Raw genomic sequence first — 20,590 nt, forward strand, 5'->3', positions numbered from 1 at the left:
AAGAAGCAGAAATATAGTTGGCTTTTTATCTCTGATTTCAGGCAGTTTCATACCATAGCTGCCCTTTTCTAGACATTTTTCTTAGATTTGGTGTCTTTTATCATTTTTATGCCTCTTCAACTACTTTGGGGCATTTTGATCTTTTGGTTGGAGACCCGCACCTGAAGTCTCTTTCCCAAGCAGTTTCGCTTAATGGAAATGGTTTACTGAGTGCCGCAAATTAAACAAGGTCTTGGCTCTAAAACAATTTAAACTACTAACAGGTTTCAACAGAGATGTGAAGAGTAGGGTAAACAACTGTCCCTGTGCCTGGCAGAGGGGTTTCCTTGGTTACTGGATTTTCAGTGTTAAGAACTGGAATGGTTCTGGTCAAACCAGGACTGTTGGTTACCATACCAACAAAGCTGAGTTTGAATTTTCTTTTGAGTGATTTTTGTCACTCCAAGCATCTCCATTTTACCTCTTACCAAAGGGATGCCCTGGAGGAGGAAATGGCAACTCACAATACCCAAGGTATTCTTGCCTGGGAAATCCCATGGACAGAAGCCTGGTAGGGCTGCAGTCCATAGTGTCGCAGTCAGACATGACTGGGCAACTGAGCATGCACTTGGGGATAATAAGCAGTTGCCTCTGTGAACCCCTGTGACATCCATAGTCTCTCTTGATCCCTTTACCTTCTTGCAAGCTGGCCAGTTCTCTTCTGGACTCATCCTGAGGTGCTTTGTCAGTGACAGCCAACTGTATCCAATTTTAAAATTCTATTCTCTTGACTCTCCTAGCTTATTAGGTAGGTTATTAAATAACTAAGTTACTGCAGGCCACAATTTTACCAAATGCTTTGCTACTGTATAACATGGATTGCTGACCTTCCAGCCTCCAATAAGATCTTTGCTGCCCTCCACATTTGTTATTCATACGTATTAAGTGTTTCTTTTTAAATAATATGTAACACCCCCCTCTAGATTCTGATTTATCAGTCAGGACAAATTAGGTTATACTGCAGCAACCACCCTGAAAACTTTGCAGCTTAGAACAGAGAACAGTGGCCGAAGGATGTCTTCCCAAGAAGCAGAATTGAGAGCTAATCAAGAACTATTCCCTTTGCTCCAGGTAAGGGGCTGTCATCACATCCACACAGTGGAACATCACAGGCCCTAGGCTGTTGTGTCTTCCATTTGTCCCCACTCCCCTGACTGCAGTTATCCTGTCCCTGTTCCACCAGAGTACATTAGATGTGCGGCACATGGCTTGTTTCAGTTTATCGTTCTCTAGCTCAGCCACGTCTGAAACTGTCAATAGCAACTATTGTGCATCATGCAGATTCTTGAATTTGAACTTGACGTGACTGAAGGGAATTCTTGGGTTGTTTCCTTTGTGGCGGAACATATAGTGAATGTGTTCTACCTGCAGGAGAAATAGCTGAAAGGTTATTGACTAGAAGGGTTATTAGTAGTCACTTGTTCAGTCACTAAGTCATGTACAATTCTTTGTGACCCCATGGACTGCAGCACGCCAGCCTTCCCTGTCCTTCGCTATCTCCTGGAGTTTGCTCAGACTCATGTCCGTCGAGTTGATAATGCCATCCAACCATCTCATCCTCTGTTGCCCCCTTCTCCTCCTAGCCTCAGTCTTTTACAGCATCAGAGTCTTTTCCAATGAATTGACTCTTCAAATCAGGTGGCCAAAGTAGTGGAGCTTCAGCTTCAGCATCAGTCCGTCCAATGTGTATTAAGGTTGATTTCCTTTAGGATTGACTGGTTCGATGTCCTTGCTGTCCCAGGGACTCTCAAGAGTCTTCTCCAGCACTGTAGTTTGAAAGCATCAATTTTGGGGCGCTCAGCCTTCTTTATAGTCCAACTCACACATACGTACATGGCTACTGGAAAGATCATCATTAACATTCCTCAAATATTTCTGCCCTTGCCTTCCAAGCACATGATAGAATCACACTTTCTGATATCCTTGCGTTGGATTGGGCCATATAATTAGTTCTGGCCAGTAACTCGTGAGTAGAAATGATTTGTGTCAATTCTAGGTTGGTGCATTTAAGCACAGGTCCAGAGACCTCCAAAGCATAGGCACAGAGCCCTCTTGGCTTCTGCCACAGTCACCAGCAAAGCTCTAGATGGATTTGTTCCATTAACGTAGGTCCTGGAGTACGGGTCATGGAGCAGAGCCTTCAGCTGATCCCTGATGAACATGTACCCAAGAAAAATACTTTGTCTTTTTTTTTTTTTAATACATTGTATTTTATTTATTTATTTGGCTGTGCCAGGTCTTAGCTGTGGTATGTAGGATCTTTAGTTGCAGCATGTGAACTCTTAGTTCCTGCATGTAGGATCTACTTACCAACTAGGGATTGGTCCGAGAGCTCAGAGTCTAAACCACTGAACCACCAGGGAAGTGCCCCTCTGTTGTCTTATGCTACTTCGATGTGGACTTTTTGCTAACTTGGCCTATCCTGATAACATTGCTTATAGTACCTACTGTGTGCCGGATGCCAGGCATCAACTAAAATCTCATCACTACCTATCTCAGATAACATGCAAGATAGAAGAGGGGATGCATGTAAACAATATTTCATGGATTTACTATAGAATAATATGGCTACATAAATAATATGGACAGTGGCTACATAAAGTTATTTATGGACAGGAGACGGATGTTAAGGATCTGAGTTTTATTTTTAATTTCTTTATATTGGTTGTGACACGTGGCTTGTGGGATCTTAGTTTCCCAACCAGAGATTGAATCCAGGCCCTTGGCAGGGAAAGCTCAGAATCCTAACCACTGGACCACAGGGATGTCCCAGAGGGTCTGAATTTTTTTAAAATGAATAGGCTATCTAGTTAGGAAAGAGTTTCCCAGTAGAGAAAATAATGTGAGTAAGGGCGTGGAGCTGAAACTAAGCACGTGTTTAGAGACCTGCAACTATTTTAAACTATGTTGTTAGCTTGAAGCTGTAACTCTAGTGCCATCTAGAGGAATGGAATGAAGAGAATGAACTGCTTTAAATGTATGCTTTCTGGATCTGAAGCGCTGCACTCCTGAAGCTTAGGATAAGTATCAGAATATTAAGGACTAGAAGATACGATTTAGTTCAGCACTGTCCAATAAAGGTATAATGCAAGCCGTATATATGATTTAAAATTGTCTAGTGGTCACATGAAAAAGAAAAAAGAAACAGGAAAAGGTATTTTAAACAAATTTTAGCTAACCTAATACATTAAGAATATTTCAGTATGTAATCAACATAAGTGTAATGAGATATTGTACTTTTTTTTGTTGTTCTAAGTGTGTATTTGTGTTGATGAGTCTTTTACATTTACAACACACCTGCATTTGGATTAGCCACGTTTCAAGCGCTTAGTAATCACGTGTGGCTGGTGGCTAGTGTATTGGGTGATGTCTTATCATTTCACCACAGGGGAAAAAGAAGGAAACTAAGTAACTTAGATAATGTCATTGAATTAATTGGTGGTCTCTTCCAGTATGCAGCTCTTTTGTCTACATCACGGGTTTCTTTTTGTTTTGTGTTTTTCCTTTTTCAAGGACACTTCAAAATGCAGTAAAGAAAAATAAGTCAATAATGAGTTTTATCACCCTCGAGGTAATTCTTATCTGGGCACATGTGAGATTTTTTTTCCTAAGCAAACTTATTGTAACAAAATTTAAAATTATAAGATGGCTATAACTTACAGTGCTTGTTTTATGTGCTGCTTTGCACACACAGTATTAATAATGCCAACAAACTTGATTTGCTTTATATGGCAAACCTATGCCGACTTGATGACTCAGCATTCATCACTTGAGGGAGTTCCCTGGTGGTCCAGTGCTTAAGAATCCGCCTTCCACTGCAGGGGACCTGGGTTCAATCCCTGGTCAGGGAATGGAGGTCCCAGATGCCACAGGGCAACCAAGCCCATGTGGCACAGCTATTGATCCTGTGCTCTTGAGCCTATGTTCTGCAATAAGAGAAACCCACATGCCCTAACAAAGAGCCCACATGTGGCAATGAAGACCCAGCACAGCCAAAATGAAAAAAAATAAATAAAATATATATTAAAATAGTTTTAAAAAATAAATCACCACTGAGCATTAACTGTCTTTATTGCTGTTTTCTTTCTTCTTTTGGATTAACTGAAAATTCTTCAGTGTTGTATTTTACCTCCACTATGGATTTATTAGCGATACCTCTTTCGTTTAATTTTTTTAATGGTTTCTCTCTTCTAGGATTTACAATAGACATCTTCAGCTTACCACAGTCTACCTTCAAATGGTATTATACCACTCATGTATAATGTCAGAGCCATGCAACAATACATTTTTATCTCCACGCTCTTATTCAATGTGCCATTCTTGTCATCTATTTTACTTCTGCTTGTGTTCTAAATTTGATGTTACATATTATATTGTAATTTTTAAAACAACTTATTTAAAGAACTCTTAAAGTTATATGCAATATATATTTTAATATGTATATTTAAAAATTTGCTCATATATTTACAGTTTCTAGGCTTCTCTGTCCATGCTGAAGTGGGTAGCCGTTTCCTTTTCCAGGGAATCTTCCCAACCCAGGGATTAAACCCGGGTGTCCTGAGTTGCAGGTAGATTCTTCAATGTCTGGGCCACCAGGGAAGCCCTATAATATATATTTTAATATGTATGTTTTTAAAGTTTAGTTACATATTTACAGTTTCTAGTGCTCTTATTCTTTGTATAGATGTAGGTTTACAGTTTCTATTACATTTGGAAAGTTTCCCACCCTTATTTCTTGAAATATGTTTTTGGTTTTTTTTTAACCTCAACAAGTAGAGAGTTATGTCTGAGACAGCCCTAACCACGTCCACAACCCTGATCAGACTACTTTTAGAGCTAGTAATGGTTCTTCCAATATGTGGCATACTTTGGCAAACATAGTTGCCTCTCAGCAAATATTTGTAGGGCCATACATAGGATAATTCTCTAATGCTTTTTATTTTAAAATTTATTTATTTAAAAAGGAAATACATGCTCAAGGTAGATAATTCAAGCATATATATATTTACTGTATATATATACTATATACTATATATAATAATATACATTTATTATTATACATATATAATATTTAAATATAATACATATAATACATGCTCAAGGTAAATAATTCACATCTATATACATACTTACTATATATATATAGTATATACTGTATATAGTATATATGCTATATATTTATATACTATACATATATATACTGTATATATGTGTGTGTGGTATATACTATATATAGTATATATACTATATGTATATATACTTATATATGTGTATATAGTATATACTGTATATAGTATATATACTATATGTATATAGTATATACTGTATATATGTATATACTATATATACTATATATACTATATAGTATATAATATATATGCATAATGATATATATACTATATACAGTATATACTGTATATGTTATATATTTTATATATGCTATATATAGTATATAATATATAATATAGTATATATTATATATATACTGTGAAAAATAAGTCCTTTCTTTTCACCACAGTTGCCAGTGCCCTACCCCTCCTAACACAACCACATTTTTATCCTCCCAGAAGTTTCTGGGCATGTTCAAACATGTTCATATGGGTATATATTCTTTTAAATTCATTTTACCCAAGTGATGGCATATTATATATATTGTTCTGCATCTTGTTTTAACTTAATGTCTTGGTAATCATTCCTTTACTCCTTGGAAGGAAAGTTATGACCAACCTAGACAGCATATTCAAAAGCAGAGACATTACTTTGCCAACAAAGGTCTGTCTAGTCAAGGCTATGGTTTTTCCTGTGGTCATGTATGGATGTGAGAGTTGGACTGTGAAGAAGGCTGAGCATCGAAGAATTGATGCTTTTGAACTGTGGTGTTGGAGAAGACTCTTGAGAGTCCCTTGGACTGCAAGGAGATCCAACCAGTCCATTCTGAAGGAGATCAACCCTGGGATTTCTTTGGAAGGAATGATGCTAAAGCTGAAACTCCAGTACTTTGGCCACCTCATGCGAAGAGTTGACTCATTGGAAAAGACTCTGATGCTGGGAGGGATTGGGGGCAGGAGGAGAAGGGGACGACCGAGGATGAGATGGCTGGATGGCATCACTGACTCATTGGATTTGAGTCTGAGTGAACTCCGGGAGTTGGTGATGGACAGGGAGGCCTGGCGTGCTGCGATTCATGGGGTTGCAAAGAGTCAGACATGACTGAGCAACTGAACTGAACTGAACTGAATCATTCCTTATCAGTATATATAAAGCTACCTATTTTTTCATGGGCTGCAAACCATTACATTATAGATTATGGTTAGGGTTAAGGTTAGGGTTTGTATCATAATTTAACTGCTGCCTTGTTGATGGACATTTAAGTTGTCTCCAGTCTTTTGTTACTGCAAACAGTGTTTCAGGGAACATTCTTCCACTTATTTAACACTAGAACTTCCTATGCAAGTGAGCGAGGTACTCTAGCATAAGTGGTCATGCTGATGTTCTCTACATTGTTTAAATTTTTGGTTTATGCTACAAACATTGTAAGAGAAGTTTCCTGTTTGTTTTTTTCTTTTTACAAGGAAAGGAGAAATAATGTTACAGAGTGCACTGAGATAAGAAAAGAAAAGTAATAGTCTTGAAGTGTCTGAAGTTTAAATCCCTGGTCTTACAGACTTTGCATCAATAAAAGAGAAGAATTTTTTCTTCTAATGAGTGAGTCTTAAGAAGAAATAAGCTAATCCTGCTTCTGATGTCACAGCTTTGGGAAAACAATGAGAAGCAGATTTCCCTCCTGATAGGAGAGGCAGCAGAAGATTCAAGCGCAGTCATGGGTGGACTGCAGCAGTGTGTGTCTTGAGAGTTTAAAAGATGAGAGAACTTACCCCTTGGCCTGTTGAAGCACCAAGTGAGAGAGCCTGTAGCTGTACAGCCAATGTCTGAGAGAGGTAACTAATGGCTCATCCCTCCTCAACTTCATGCAACCTGAAGATGCCTTTAAGGTAAAGTTTCATGTCCTAGAACCAGGGAAAGAATTGCAGTGGGAGAGAAGTTGGTACCACCACAGTGGTGAGCTGTTAAATGTCTAACCACAAGCTTTCCAAGGGGGCAGTGGAAAGGGGAAATACATATAAGTATACATTTTTTTTCTTTAAAAAGAATCTTACTTTATAACATTTTATTTAATAAGAATTTACTTTAAAGCACACAATTTACAACAATAGACTATACAATATTCTACTGTAACTTTCAGATGCCAGATGATTCTCATAGAAAGCTTTCATGGATTTTTGTCGAATTTTTGTGTTCCTAGCCAACCTGTGTAACTAACAAGCCAGAGTACTTCTGACATGAATGCTGGCTAATTTTTCCACTTACATTCATGAATAAGGGGAATGTGAAATAACAAAGTTGCCTTTGGGAACTCTGTTAAGGATAATGACCAGCACCTTCTTTGCTAATTTAGATAATACGTTTCAAATCCTGGAAGATCATTTCCTCAGATTTTTCTTTGTGTCCACAGTGTAACAGCTATAGACACTCTTTTAATTGGCATCACTGACATGTTCTTTATCCCTTTAGACAATCACAATGGCAATAAATTAAGGCCAGATTTTGGCACTGGCTGATTTCCATCATGTAAACACCTCCCAGCACGGCTGGTTTCAAGACAGCGATCACTGTGAACTTTCTGTACACCCTGAGAAGAGAGATGCAATGGTAGCACATTATATATCATTTCTACCAATAGAAACCAATAACCCCAAGGGAATAAAGAGACATAAAATAGAGTAAAACGATTAAGCAGTGATGAGTTTGGGCATCTATGACCTTGCTTTTTATATAACTTATTTACTATTATCAGTTTATATTTTAAATTTTAAATAATGGCTGTGTTTAACTGGCTCGTTCAAATTCCTAAAAAGATAACAGTTGGTTTTCATGATCTTTTCACTGATGCTCCAGCATACACTTCCTCGTTCGCTCACAGCTTCCAAATAAATAAACCTCTTTGCTTTTAAACATCAATAACCTGATGTTAAGAAAAATTTTTTTTTTCATCTCATGAGGTGGGGAGGAAAGATTGGGCTGCATTGTGGCCCCCATCCTGACCTCCCCTGGCCTGGTGAAGGCCTGGCATTTGGGCGAGCAGGTTACACAGAGAGAGAAAGTTTTTGTGAGAGGCTTGAGAGACTCCCTTGCTACTCTGGCAGCTCACAATCAGGCCACAGCCTTGGGAGACTCGTTCTCCTTGTGTGTGTGTGAGGAGGCTGAGTGAAGAATGGAGGAGGCTGCTGGTCTGTAGGGAGTAGGAAAGGGGAGAGACACGCCCTGCTCACTGCCAACCCTTCCTTGCCTCTTGTCTGCCTTCCTTTCCTGTTGTTACCCGTCACATTCCTTGATGTCATTTCTGCCATTGTGAGCCCGCAGCATCCCCCACCCCCCAGCCTGGGGGACAGCCCTACATTGGGAGGGGTGGTGCTGTGGAGGTGGGGGAAGAAGAGGTCACAACATCACCTTGGAGTTGGGCTGGGTCTGCGTGGAGCCCCAGAGATGTTCCCCAGCCCATTCTTCCCAAGAACCAATGAGTAAAATACGGGGCCTCCCACCTGAGGTCAGGGAACCAGGCCCTGGAGTGGAACTTGGGGTGGAAGATGGCCTCCTTTGTCAACTGATTCATTCTCCAGAATTCAACTTGTTCTCTGACTCAGTGGTGTTTGAAAGCATCTTTGTCCAGGTACCCTTGTGCACTCAGGGACCCTCCCCTCACCTCCCCCCCACCCCTGTACCCCAAAGCCTATTCCCAGGGTTTGGCCTCCAAATGCCATGGCCTTTGAAAGCCGTGGGGAGGAGGAAGCAGCAGGGAAGCAGGTAGAGCCAGAGAAAACAGGAGTGTCTAGATCCCAAGTTCACCTCGGTTTGTGCCTACAGCATCACAGGCCTCCCTGCAGTTCAGCTGCTTTGGGGAAATAGAGTTATATCTGCAGAAGGAGATAGCAGGACCCGTTTTCCAGGGGTGAGGTGGGGGCCCACAGTTCTGGGGCCACCAGTGCATACCGACTGGTAAAACGGGGTGAAGGCGGCTGTCAGAATCTCTGCTCTGAAACCCAAACTCCTTCTTTCTAGGATGTCTTACAAACACCCTTGCATGAGAGCAAGGTCCTGGACAAATTAGCCTTGCCCAGATTCTACTGATTTCCAGAAGAGTAGTAATATGACCCACGCAAGTGAGTGAGTGTGGCCTCAGGAGCATGGAGCCACCAAGAGCACGGGATGGTCATTTCAATCCATGTGACATTTTACCAGGGTGCTCCCCCACCTCCCTCCAGTGGTCTGGCTGGTGACCCCCCTGTGCTACGTGGCAGGTATAGATCACCAGTTTGTCAACAACTGTGTGAGGGGCAGGAGATGCAAAGAGAGATGAGATAGTGCCCCTGGCCAAGAAGCTTGTGACTTTGGAGGTTCAACGGACATAATGTGAAATGGCAGTTGTTAAGAAAGCTCTATGTCAGAGGGTTTGGACCTGCTGAGCCCTATAGCATGAGAAGAGCAAACCCTCGACATGGGCGGTTGTGGAAGCTTTCCCCATATTCTGGGAAAGCGCGTCTTTGAGGTGTTCCTAAGACTTTGGTAAGCGGAAGAGTTGGCAGTGAAAACCTTTCAGGCAGAGGGAAAGGTTTTCAAGCTCTTGGGTGAAGCCAGGAGGCTGGAATGCACAGGGAGGGTCTGCAGTCAGGAATCTATTTGGTGGAGTTGAAAAGTGATGAGAACCCCGGGAGAGAGGGTGGAAATAATCCGAGGTGGGTGTTGAACTTAATTTGGAGACCGTTTCACAGAGTAGTGAGACTCTTGCTGATGAGGTCCCCCAGGTCTCAGGTTCATAGCTCCAGGTCTTCCCCAACCCTGAGCTGCCCCAGGAGACTCAGACGTGCCAGGGAGGGGAAAAGCCTGCCTGCTGAAGCTAGCTCGTCAGAGATAAAAGCTGCTTTGAAATGATCCAGCCCAGAGTTATGGTGCTCCCTCCTTCCCCTCTCCTCAGCGTCACCAGCTACCATCACTGCCAAGAAACATCACCTGCAAACATTGATGTATTACTCTGTGTGTGTGGCCCTCTGTGTTTTGTAGCACATATGAATTTCATTCCACAACATGGGCTTCAAGAAATGTTACTCTTATTTCTTCTCAAAATCAAAATTCACTTTTCTCAGAGTACCATCTACTAGGCTTGTGGAAACCTACATTTCAGGCATTGCTGGGGCTGTCCCCCTGCAGATCCATCGCAGGCTGTGAATGGCCTTAATGATCTTGCAGAGTCTGGGACACTGGGAGAAGGCCCTCTGGTCTTGGGAACATAGGGCTCACCCCTTAGATCCTGATCCCTGTGCTTTCTTGGATGCTACAGTGCTGGTGCTTATCTGCCTGTCCTGGACAGTGAGGCGTGGGGGTGTCTCAGCTGAGACTGCACCCAAGTGCCAGGCTGCCATCTTCCTGTCCTGCCACAGCCCTGAGTGCTGCAAGAGAACAGGTATTCCTCTCAGGACCCAGCAGCAAGCCAGACTGACCATCATTTGTCTTGAGGGAAGCTCCCCAAAACTCTCTCAAGTTGGGCTGCCTGGATCTTCCCCATTCAACAGCTTTTTCCTCATTCTCCTCCCCTTCTGGAACTTTCTTTGCATAATCCCCCTTCCAGATCATTAGAAACCTGTGCTGCCTTCTTCTGCCCAAGGACGGAGGAATGAAGTGGTGATCAGCTTTGTCTTACCAGTACGTCCTTTTAAAGTTAGTCATGCAAAGGACACAGAGGAGGGTGACCAACTTCCTGTTGCCAATGACCTAAAGTCTCTTTGGGGAGAACCCACGGGAAGGATGGACGGCAGGTCATGGCCCAGCCCGGTGCGCAAGAACACAGGTGCTCCAAGCCTGTTGCCAAGTTGAAGCACCTGTAATCTTCCACCCCTGTCTTCTGTTTCTCTCTGACTCCATGTGCCTGGGGCTAACTTCTAGGTCACTAAGCCGGGGAACTGGATGGATGACTGTGAAGGGCCAACCACTGTGATCCTTGGGGTGACCTCATCCGTACCCTCCTTGCCACTACCCAACATCCTCCTGATGGCCAACATCACCTGGCCCCAGGGTCAGTTTTCCACCTGGAGCACACCTGGGAGTGCCCCAGTCATCACCCTCAGCAGGTAAAGGAAGATTTGAGGGAGGTGCTGGAAGGGGCTGAGTGAACAACTGAATTGTTTTGCCACTGGTCTCTAGACAAGAAGAAAGGACAGTGTTCTTTAGCATAAACTGTGTAGACTTCCTTTGATCATTTAACAAATATTTATTTAGTGTCTGTATGTACCAAGTGCTGTACTTGGTGCTAGGGTAGAGGACCAGACCATGTCTCTTCCTAGTTTTCGAGAATCTTGGCTTCCTTTTGCTTATTTTTGTTTTGTCAATATAGACTTGGAAGTTTTCAAAAAGAAAGGTGAGCGATATGAAAGTCAAATAGGATTATGAGGTATTGAAATTGAAAAAAAATACTGGATGTAAAACACCAGACCTCCATCCTTCTCGCTACTCTTTCAGCACTGTTACTCAGGATCTAGGGAGAAGGAGACCTGGAGATGGAGTCAGAAAATCTTAGTTCCCGTTCCTACCTAAGAAGATCTAAGCTTGGACAAATCACCTAGCTTTTCTGAGCCACAGTTTCAAATTCTGTAACAGGGAATTAATACTACTTATTGTTCCTTCATTAAGGGGTTGTTGTGAGGGTTAAATGAGATTGCACACATCAACCATCAGCCATTGTTATTGGTTTGAGCAGACTCTTTAATAACCAAGGCTCTAGAAATCAGAGAAGAATAGGTTTTAGTGATCTTTTCCACCCTCAGACCACAAGCTTTCGCTCTCCAGCATCCCCCAGAGGCAGGAGTCTAACGGGTTTCGTTAAAACCACTGGGGCCTCTGTCATGGGAATTTCCTGATTGTGCCCAGGATTCTGCCCCTGAAGTACGTGGAACTGCGAATCTATGACCGGCTCCAGCGCATCCTAAGGGTTAGGACAGTGACTGAAAAGATCTACTACCTGAGGCTCCACGAAAAACACCCCGAGACCGTGTTTCAGTTCTGGATCCGTTTGGTGAACATTCTGCAGAGAGGTCTGTCCATCACCACCAAAGATCCAAGAATCCGAATCTCTCACTGCCTGGTGCCCAAGTTGCCCTGCCGCTCAGCAGAAACAGTAAGTTTCACCAAGATCCTGCCAAGATCCATAGGGTCAGCTGGGAATTGGAGATGTACCGTCTCTGGAGAATGGATGGATGTTAGAATCTAGCACTGCGTGGGGATCAGCAGCCTTCTTTTTCAAATCACTGATATGCACACACCACACTGAGATCTACAGACGTTAAAAAGTAGTTTTGTTTTCCTAAAAAGAGATAAAATACTGAACTCACTAAAAAATTGTTTTCTGGGTTTGTTTTTTTTCCTCAGTGTTATAAAGGAATAATGTTCACTGAAGAAAAATCAGAAAATTACAGAAAAATCACCCCCACTCCTCTCTAGCGCTAAGCAATCATTTGGAACATTTTGGCCTATATTCTTCTAGTCTTTCATCTTAATTTTTAATTTATATCTTTGAGGACATTACATATATAAATATATTTCTCAATGTTGCTTTTTTCCAGTGTAGATTATATCATGTATCATAAACATTTCCCATTTCTTTCAAAAGCCCTTTGTACACATCATTTTGATAATTTCATGCTATTCAATTGTATGAATGAGTTAAAATTTACTTCACCATTCCTCTAATATCGGACATTCAGAGTAATTCCTAACTTTTCATTATTGTAACTGATGCTAAAACAAGCATTTATGTATTGTCCACATTTCTGATGGTTTTCCCGGAATAGATTTAGAAGCAGAATTCAAAGGGTGGGAACATTTTTAAGGCTCTCAATACATATTGTCAGATTATTTCCAGGAAATTCATACCAAATTCTACTCTCTCTAATAATATGAGTGACTGTGTCACTGTATCCTTATCACAATTGAGAAGCATAAATTTTCCTTGTCTAATATGACAGGTTAAAAAATAAAGTAGCAGCTCTTTGACTGTCAATGAATTTGAACGCCAACTTTTTTTTTTTTTTTGCACCATCTTTTGCTTTCTTTGGCCATTTTCCTGTTGGCAACTTTGCATTTTTCTAAGTTGATTTATAAATCAGAGCTTTTTATATGTCAGGAACTTTAAGCCTTTAATCATGAGTTTTTGCAAATATTTGTTCTAAGGATTTGGTTTTCCCTTTTAGTTTATTTAAGGTTTTTTTTTCCTTCTTCTTTTGACATACAGAAGGCTTTCCCAGTACCTGCTTAGGGTAGAAGCATAAGAAGGAAAAGCATGATAGATTAGATAGCCTTAAACCTCCAGATTTCAAGATCTAAACACTTGCTTCATCGCATTTAAGTGATATGCCTTAGGTACTTGGTCACTGACTTCGAAGTTAGCCTTACAGCTCTGCTGCTCTTGTTCCTAAGGATCAGACCTTGGCTCTAGGCAGAGTAGCCAAAGCAGTCCATCAGGGAGAGGAGATCCTGCTAGGGGCCCTGCTTTTGGTCTGATGATTCCAGGGCTTAACATTTAAGGAACAGTTCCCGGGACTAGGCTGGAAGACATAAGTGAATCTCTTCAAGGTTCTGGCCTGAGGAGGCCAAGAGCTATTGGAGATCAGACCCGGTCAACTGACTGTCAATTTCTCCATCCAGTCTGAAAGCAGCCTGCCATCATCCTCCCAGCCCAGTGAGAGCTCCATGCTGTTGGCTGCCGAGCAGAACAGTGACCGTTTCTTGAACCTCTCAGGAACTTCCCAGCTCACAGTACACAGGTGGGTCCCCCATGCAGGCTGCCCTGGCATCCCTTTCCCACAGCCTAGAGTCATGGTGGGGTGGAGAGTCAGTGACACCCTCTGCCTACCCACCTCAGTTCCTTCTTTACACTTTGGGCTTTTACATGTAATGTTTCCCCTTCATTTTATTATAAGCCTGTTCTTGGAAACAGGATCTGTGGCTGCTTGATCTAAATATTCCCTAGGCAAACCCCAGTGTTCTCAAATGGAAGATGTTCAGTAAAAGGAGTGAGGATGAACAGGTTAATTCAAAGAAGGGTGATAATAGCAGACTTATGGAGTTAGATGTTGACAGTCCCAGCTCTCGAGGGTCCCTTGGGTAAGACAATCCTGAGGCCTCTTTGCCTCATTTATCTATTCTGTAAAATGGACAGAATAGACATTAACCCATAGAGGAGACTACAGCTGGCTCCAAAGCTTTACTATCTACTAAGTCACTGTGTTAGATTCTTTCTGTAACAAGTGATAGAAAAACCAACACAAGATCATGCAGTCAATACATTGAACAAGTACAAGTTGGAGGGCATCATCAAAATGCAAAAATTTGTTCTTCCTTTTATAATTTTTTTTCAGTTGGAAAAGTCTTCCTCTTGCTCCTGAGTAAAAGCTGGTCTCTGGGCAGGCCCCCTAAGCATATATGGGGTCCTTCTTAGAATATAAAAGGGCTCTTTGGTCCCTTTAAACTGCAAAAGCAGCCTCAATTCTGAAATAAAACATCCAGTGCTTGAAAATTATCAAAATTCTGAAGTGGCCACATCACCCCCCTTCAGTCAGCATGGCCTTATATTATGATGGCCCTTCTTTGTGGGGACTGGGTTGTCACTCCTCTCCTTCAGGTTTCTGATTTGATTTTATTGTTGAAGATTTTTTTTTAATATAATTTTTATTTATTATTTATATGATTGTGCTGAGTCTTTGTTGTTGCACAGTGGCTTGCTCTAGTTGTCATGCTCAGGCTTCTCATTGTGGTGGCTTCTCTTGTTGCGAAGCATGGCCTCTAGGTGCCCGGGCTTCAGTAGTTGCAGTTCGTGGGCTTAGTTGCTCCACGGTATGTGGAATCTTCACGGACCAGGAATCAAACCTGTATACTTTTATTCACTGTACCACCAGGGAAGCCCCTACGATTTTTTTTTTTTAATGTGGACTATTTTTAAGGTCTCTGTTGAACTTGTTACAACATTGCATCTGTTGTTTATGCTCTGGCTTTTTGGCCTTGAGGCAACTGAGTTCCCTGACCAGGGATCAAAACTGAATCCCCTACATTAGAAGGTGGAGTCTTAATCACTGGACCACAGGGGAAGCCCCCTGTTTCTTGATTTTGAAACTGACTTTTTCTCTTAGGAGCTTTCTTGGATTATTTGAAGTCCCCTCCTTACCACCCCTCGGGCTTCCCCGGTGGCTCAGAGGTAAAGAATCCACCTATGATGCAGGAGACACAGGATCCATCTTCGGGTCGGGAAGATCCCCTGGAGGAGGGCATGGCAACCCACTCCAGTATTCTTGCCTGGAGAATCCCCATAGACAGAGGAGCCTGGCAGTCTACAGTCCATAGGATCGCAAAGAGTCAGACAGACTGAAGCAACTTAGCATGCGCCATGCACTTAACACCCCTCACCCCAAGGCAAGCCCCCACCCCCCTCCCCGGCCAGGCCCTGGATCTGCAGGCATCTGTGCCCGCTGGGCACTAGCTGTCAGTGTCCCCTCCCCTTTAAGGGAGTCAGGCAGGGTTCACAGTGGCTCCAGGCTGGCTCTCTCCCTGGTACAGTTCACATCTGGTCCTCAGGAAACGACCGGCTACTGGATGGGGGACTGTGCCTCCTGGACACAGACGCACACAGATCCTCATCACTCCATCCATCATCAAAGAAACCCGCTCTCCCATTTCTCCCCCCTCCATGCTCCCTGGGCAGGAGTTGTGCCCCCAACTACTGAGTTTCCCAGACCCTGGGGACTACTGCTCAAGGGCTCTGGGTGGTCGCAGAAAGCCTCTCTCCTTCAGCTGGGGTGGGACAAGGCAGCAGCTCTGTACAAAGGACTTGCCACACATCGTGTCTCTCAGTGTTTCCATAGCCTCGCTCTGGGGTCGCAGTGGCGGTCATGCCAGGTCAGTTCTCCCAGGCCATTTGTTGTTGTTTAGCCGCTCAGTTGTGTCCCCCTCTCTGTGACCCCGTGGACTGCAGCATGCCAGGCTTCCCTGTCCCTCACCACCTCCCAGGCCATGGTTCACCTTTACATATACTTGGCAGTCTTTTTTTTTTTTCTGACTTCAAGATTGTTTTCTTGAATTATAATATTAAAATTTCTTCTTAAGGTATGCTCACTATATGTGGGTTGGATCATCTTTGCTATCTAATTGCCTGCCACTTTCTTATTTCTGAAACTCAAGGAGAGGACTTTTGCTCTCTTCTTTCTCTTAAGGCATTAGCTGCTTTGTTCATTTTCGTGTTCCTTCATTTTGGAAGTAATTTTTGTTTCTTTAGAAATGGCTGATGCTTTTCTCAATTTTGTCACCGCATTTATAAGTCTTTAGGTTCTGGCTGACTTGGCTCTTTCCTATATGCTCTGTCATTGTCTTAACTGAGCTCATTCTGAAATGCTGGGTTGCGGTTTTTGTTTGTTTTGCAGGCACGTCTTTTTAGCGTACATTCGTTGTCTGTAAGGAGTTAAGATGCTTCATAGCCTCTTTCTTCCTTGGATTATGATCTTGGATTATGATCCTTTTCTGATGCTTGTGTTTATGGAAAACGGTTTTCCTAAACCTTTGGGAGTGAGGGCTTGGTCAAGGTAGCTGTCTGGTTTGGGCTCAGAGCTCCCTCTTGTGTTGTTTTTGTAAAGTGTTTATAGACCTCCCTGGTGGCTCAGATGGTAAAGCGTCTGCCTACAATGTGGGAGACCAGGGTTCAATCCCGGGGTCAGGAAGATCTCCTGGAGAAGGAAATGGCAACCCACTCCAGTATTCTTGCCTGGAAAATCCCATGGATGGAAGAGCCTGGTAGGCTACAGTCCACGGGGTTGCAAAGAGTCCGGACACAACTGAGCGACTTCACTTTCTTTCACTTATGGACTTAAGCATTTTAGGATTCCCCTGCTGTGTTCCTATTTTTAGCTGATTTGTTCTCTTTCCTTTTCTTCTATTGTTCCTGTCCTACTCAATTTGGATTCCATTTCCAGAGGCCATGTCCTGCAAGGGAGTGTGTTCTGGTGGTTTTGAGAGTTCTTAAGGCACATACTTCAACAGTCTCTTCAGACTGTTCCACAGACCCCTTGCACTTACTTCCCCAGTTTCCTTCTTTCTAAATTGGCTGGTTGCACTTTCTCCTGAGAAGCTGCAGGCAATGTAGAAGCCCTCCTGTTTACAGGCACATCAGATGCCCTGCTGCTTCTCTCTGCTGTCTCTCACATAGATACTGACCCTCTGGGCCTTGGGGCTATCTGTAGCTGTAATATTTTATCTGAGCTTTTCTCAAACAGGCCTATGTCTGTGGGATTCATGTTGGCCTAAGTTGGAGGGGCAGGGTTGGACCCCACAGAACCATTGTAAGTTTGCTTGTGTTGGATGCCTCAGAGAGATTCATGGCTCAGGAGAAATTTTTTACATTAGTTTCTCAGCTTGGAAGTTATTGGACCCTGTATCATTTCAGATCTCAAACCAATACTGGGACAGTCCCAAGGATAAGGATTTTCAACAGAGACTTTTGTTTTGACCCAGAATCCATGTTGGCTTTGACACTGGATGGATTTCTCTCTGGTATTCCCTGCCCCTTTAAATTAACTCATTAATTTTTGACTGCACAGGGTCTTCACTGCTACACACGAGAGCTTTCTCTAGCTGCAGAGAGCAGGGGCTGCTCTCTAATTGTAGTGCATGGGCTTCTCATTGTGGTGGCTTCTTTTGCCATGGAGCGCAGGCTTAGTAGCATGTGGAATCTTCCCAGACCAGGGATTGAACCTGTGTCCCCTGCATCAGCAGGTGTATTCTTGGATACCAGGTATATTCCCTGGTATTATTGGATCACCAAGGAAGTCCTTGATATCCCCTTTTGTCAAGAAGGTGGCTTTGAAAGTCCTGGACTTATGCAAATATCTTGACCGGTGTCAGATTCGTGATCTCCGAAGAGAATTTAGCTTCAGAACCAGGGCCAAGGCTTCAGGCACTCAGAGCTTCATGTGCCAGAAGTTTTATTACAGTGGAAAAGAGACAAAGAAAGCTTCTGACATAGACATCAGAAGGGGGACAGAGAGTGCCCCACTCACTAGTCTTCTCAAGGCTTTATATACTTCTTCAGTTGGTTAGTAACCAACAGGGAAGAGCCCCTGGAGAAGGGCATGGCAACCCACTTCAGTTTTCTTTCCTGGAGAATCCCCATGGATAGAGGAACCTGGGGGGCTAAAGTCCATGGGGTCATAAACAGTCAGACATGGCTGAGTGACTAACAATTCCACTTTTCACTTTGGGCTTCCCTGGTGGCTCAGAGAGTAAAGTGTCTGCCTGCAATGCAGGAGACCCCGGTCCGATCCCTGGGTCAGGAAGATCTCCTGGAGAAGGAAATGGCAACCCACTCCAGTACTCTTGCCTGGAAAACTCCATGGACGGAGGAGCCTAGTGGGCTAGTCTATGGGGTCAGACTGAGCGACTCACTTTCTTTCTTTCACTAAGAGTAGGTCTTACCAGACCCACTCCCACAACATACATTTTTTTTTTTTAATTTTTTTTTACTTTATTTTACTTTACAATACTGTATTGGTTTTGCCATACATTGGCATGAATCCACCACGGGTGTACACAACATACATTTTAAGATAACAGAATTAGAACTAACAATAGGAAACAATAGGAAAGTTTTACCAGATCCACTCCCACAACATAAGATAACAAGATTAGACAGAGGGTTACTGTTAAGAAGGAGAAACATGTCCTCAAGCAAGAAACATTGTTATTACATAATCATTAGTATAGAGCTTACGGAAAAACATACCCTTGAGCAAGATGTGTTGTTTTGTGTAATCATTGAAAAGTGACTCTTTGCGACCCCGTGGACTGTAGCCCACCATGCTCCTCCGTCCATGGGATTCTCCAGGCAAGAATACTGGAGTGGGTTGCCATTTCCTTCTCCAGGGGATCTTCCCGACCCAGGGATCGAACCCAGGTCTCCTGCATTGCAGGCAGACACTTTAACCTCTGAGCCACCAGGGAAGGAAAAACATACCCTTGAGCAAGATGTGTTGTTTTGTGTAATCATTAGCTCTGGCTTTAAAGAAAGTTAGTCTTACAAGAAATAGATTGTTGCCATTACAACTCCCAGTTTAAAAAAAAAAAGTCTCCTGTGACTAAGATAAAGCAATATAGAAAAAAAAAGTTTGTTCCCTTCTCCTTGAGGGCCTCAGATTCCTTATCAACCTATCTAAGAATTAACTTTCTCAAGTTAATGTCCCAGGAGCTGGGTCCCAATACTTAACCTCCTGGGCCACATGGCCATAAATACCCAAGGCCTGGACTTCCCCTGAGGATCCAGTGGTTAAGAATCCACCTCCAACGCAGGGGACATGAGTTCAATCCCTGCTCCAGGAGGATTCCACGTGCCACAGAGCAACCAAATCCCTGTACACTAGAGCCTGTACTCTGCAACAGGAGAGGCCACTGCAGTGAGAAGCCCAGGCACGCACAACGAGAGAGCAGCCGCCACCCAGCACACCTAGAGAAGCCTGCACAGCAGCAAAGACCCAGCATAGCCCCAATAAATAAATAAACAAACCCAGGGCCCGGGTCACCAAGACTGGCCAGCCCCTCAGTCAGCCCAGCTTTAACTCATACCTCATTGATCTTTAATTTTGGGCCCCGGGGATTTTTACTTTAGTTTTCATAAATGTAATGGTACATTTAAAATTGTGTGGATTATATTTTATCTAGCAGTTATGGGTGTTTCATGGCAAAGACATTTTTAGATTATTAGTCCATATTACCTGTCTATGGCTAAATAACCCTAAAATTATTTTCATTGGAAAAAAAAACTCATCACGCTTATCTCTGAATACTAAGTGTGTGTTATTTTTAACTTTCTTTTTGGTGCCTTTTCACTTCAACCCAGATCTGGGTCGAAGGTATCTGTGCTGGAAAAAACATAATTAAACAACAGTTTTAAAATTCGATTCTTACCAATGCTTTCTTTTTCTTCTGTTGCTTTCAATGTTCCTGGGCTACTCCAGAAACACCAGCAGTGCCACTGAAATAGAGAATTTCAACTGCAGTGACAACACATCCTTGCCAGCATCATCCCCGGTCATTTCGAATATACCTATGAGAGCCACATTGAGCCACAGTCTCTGGGAACAAGAGAATGCCGATGAGTACAACTTGCAGGCTCCTGTAGCCAGTTCCTTAGGAGAGAACTTCTGGGGACCCTAACACCTGGCCCAAACAGGGTGGTCTTCCCTGGCTTCATTCAGTGCACTTATTACAATCTTCTATAGGGCAGTTTTCCTATTGTGGCCCAAATGACCCTGGGAGAGCTAAGATGGTGTTTATAACAAGTTGCTTCTGTACGTCCATCAGTAAACCTCCAGATGAGTCCCTAATTGTTGTAGGTTGTGCTATGGAAGGGAGGACGGGGCCCTAGGCTGGAGAAGGACTAATTAGGAGCAATAGCTCACTCCTTGGGGAAACA

General features: G+C 43.0%; 1 protein-coding gene across 1 annotated transcript; it reads left to right on the plus strand.

The window, feature by feature from the left end:
* The first annotated feature begins 8,614 nt into the window (after nt 1-8,614).
* Nucleotides 8,615-20,331, plus strand: GARIN1A (golgi associated RAB2 interactor 1A). The gene is made up of 5 exons (XM_052638769.1): nt 8,615-8,767; nt 11,035-11,219; nt 12,016-12,262; nt 13,789-13,907; nt 20,133-20,331. Exons 1-5 carry the CDS (start codon nt 8,615-8,617, stop codon nt 20,329-20,331), a joined length of 903 nt encoding a protein of 300 aa, XP_052494729.1.
* Nucleotides 20,332-20,590: the final 259 nt, after the last annotated feature.

The sequence above is a fragment of the Budorcas taxicolor genome, chromosome 4 (assembly GCF_023091745.1).
Source record: "Budorcas taxicolor isolate Tak-1 chromosome 4, Takin1.1, whole genome shotgun sequence".
NCBI classification, from domain to species: domain Eukaryota; kingdom Metazoa; phylum Chordata; class Mammalia; order Artiodactyla; family Bovidae; genus Budorcas; species Budorcas taxicolor.

Excerpts from the sequence above, each read along its gene's own strand:
- GARIN1A (XM_052638769.1), top strand. The coding sequence starts at position 8,615 with ATGAGTAAAATACGGGGCCTCCCACCTGAGGTCAGGGAACCAGGCCCT. Across the intron at positions 8,768-11,034 it reads TTGAAAGCATCTTTGTCCAG|GTCACTAAGCCGGGGAACTG; the intron begins GTACCCTTGTGC and ends GCTAACTTCTAG. Across the intron at positions 11,220-12,015 it reads CCAGTCATCACCCTCAGCAG|GATTCTGCCCCTGAAGTACG; the intron begins GTAAAGGAAGAT and ends GATTGTGCCCAG.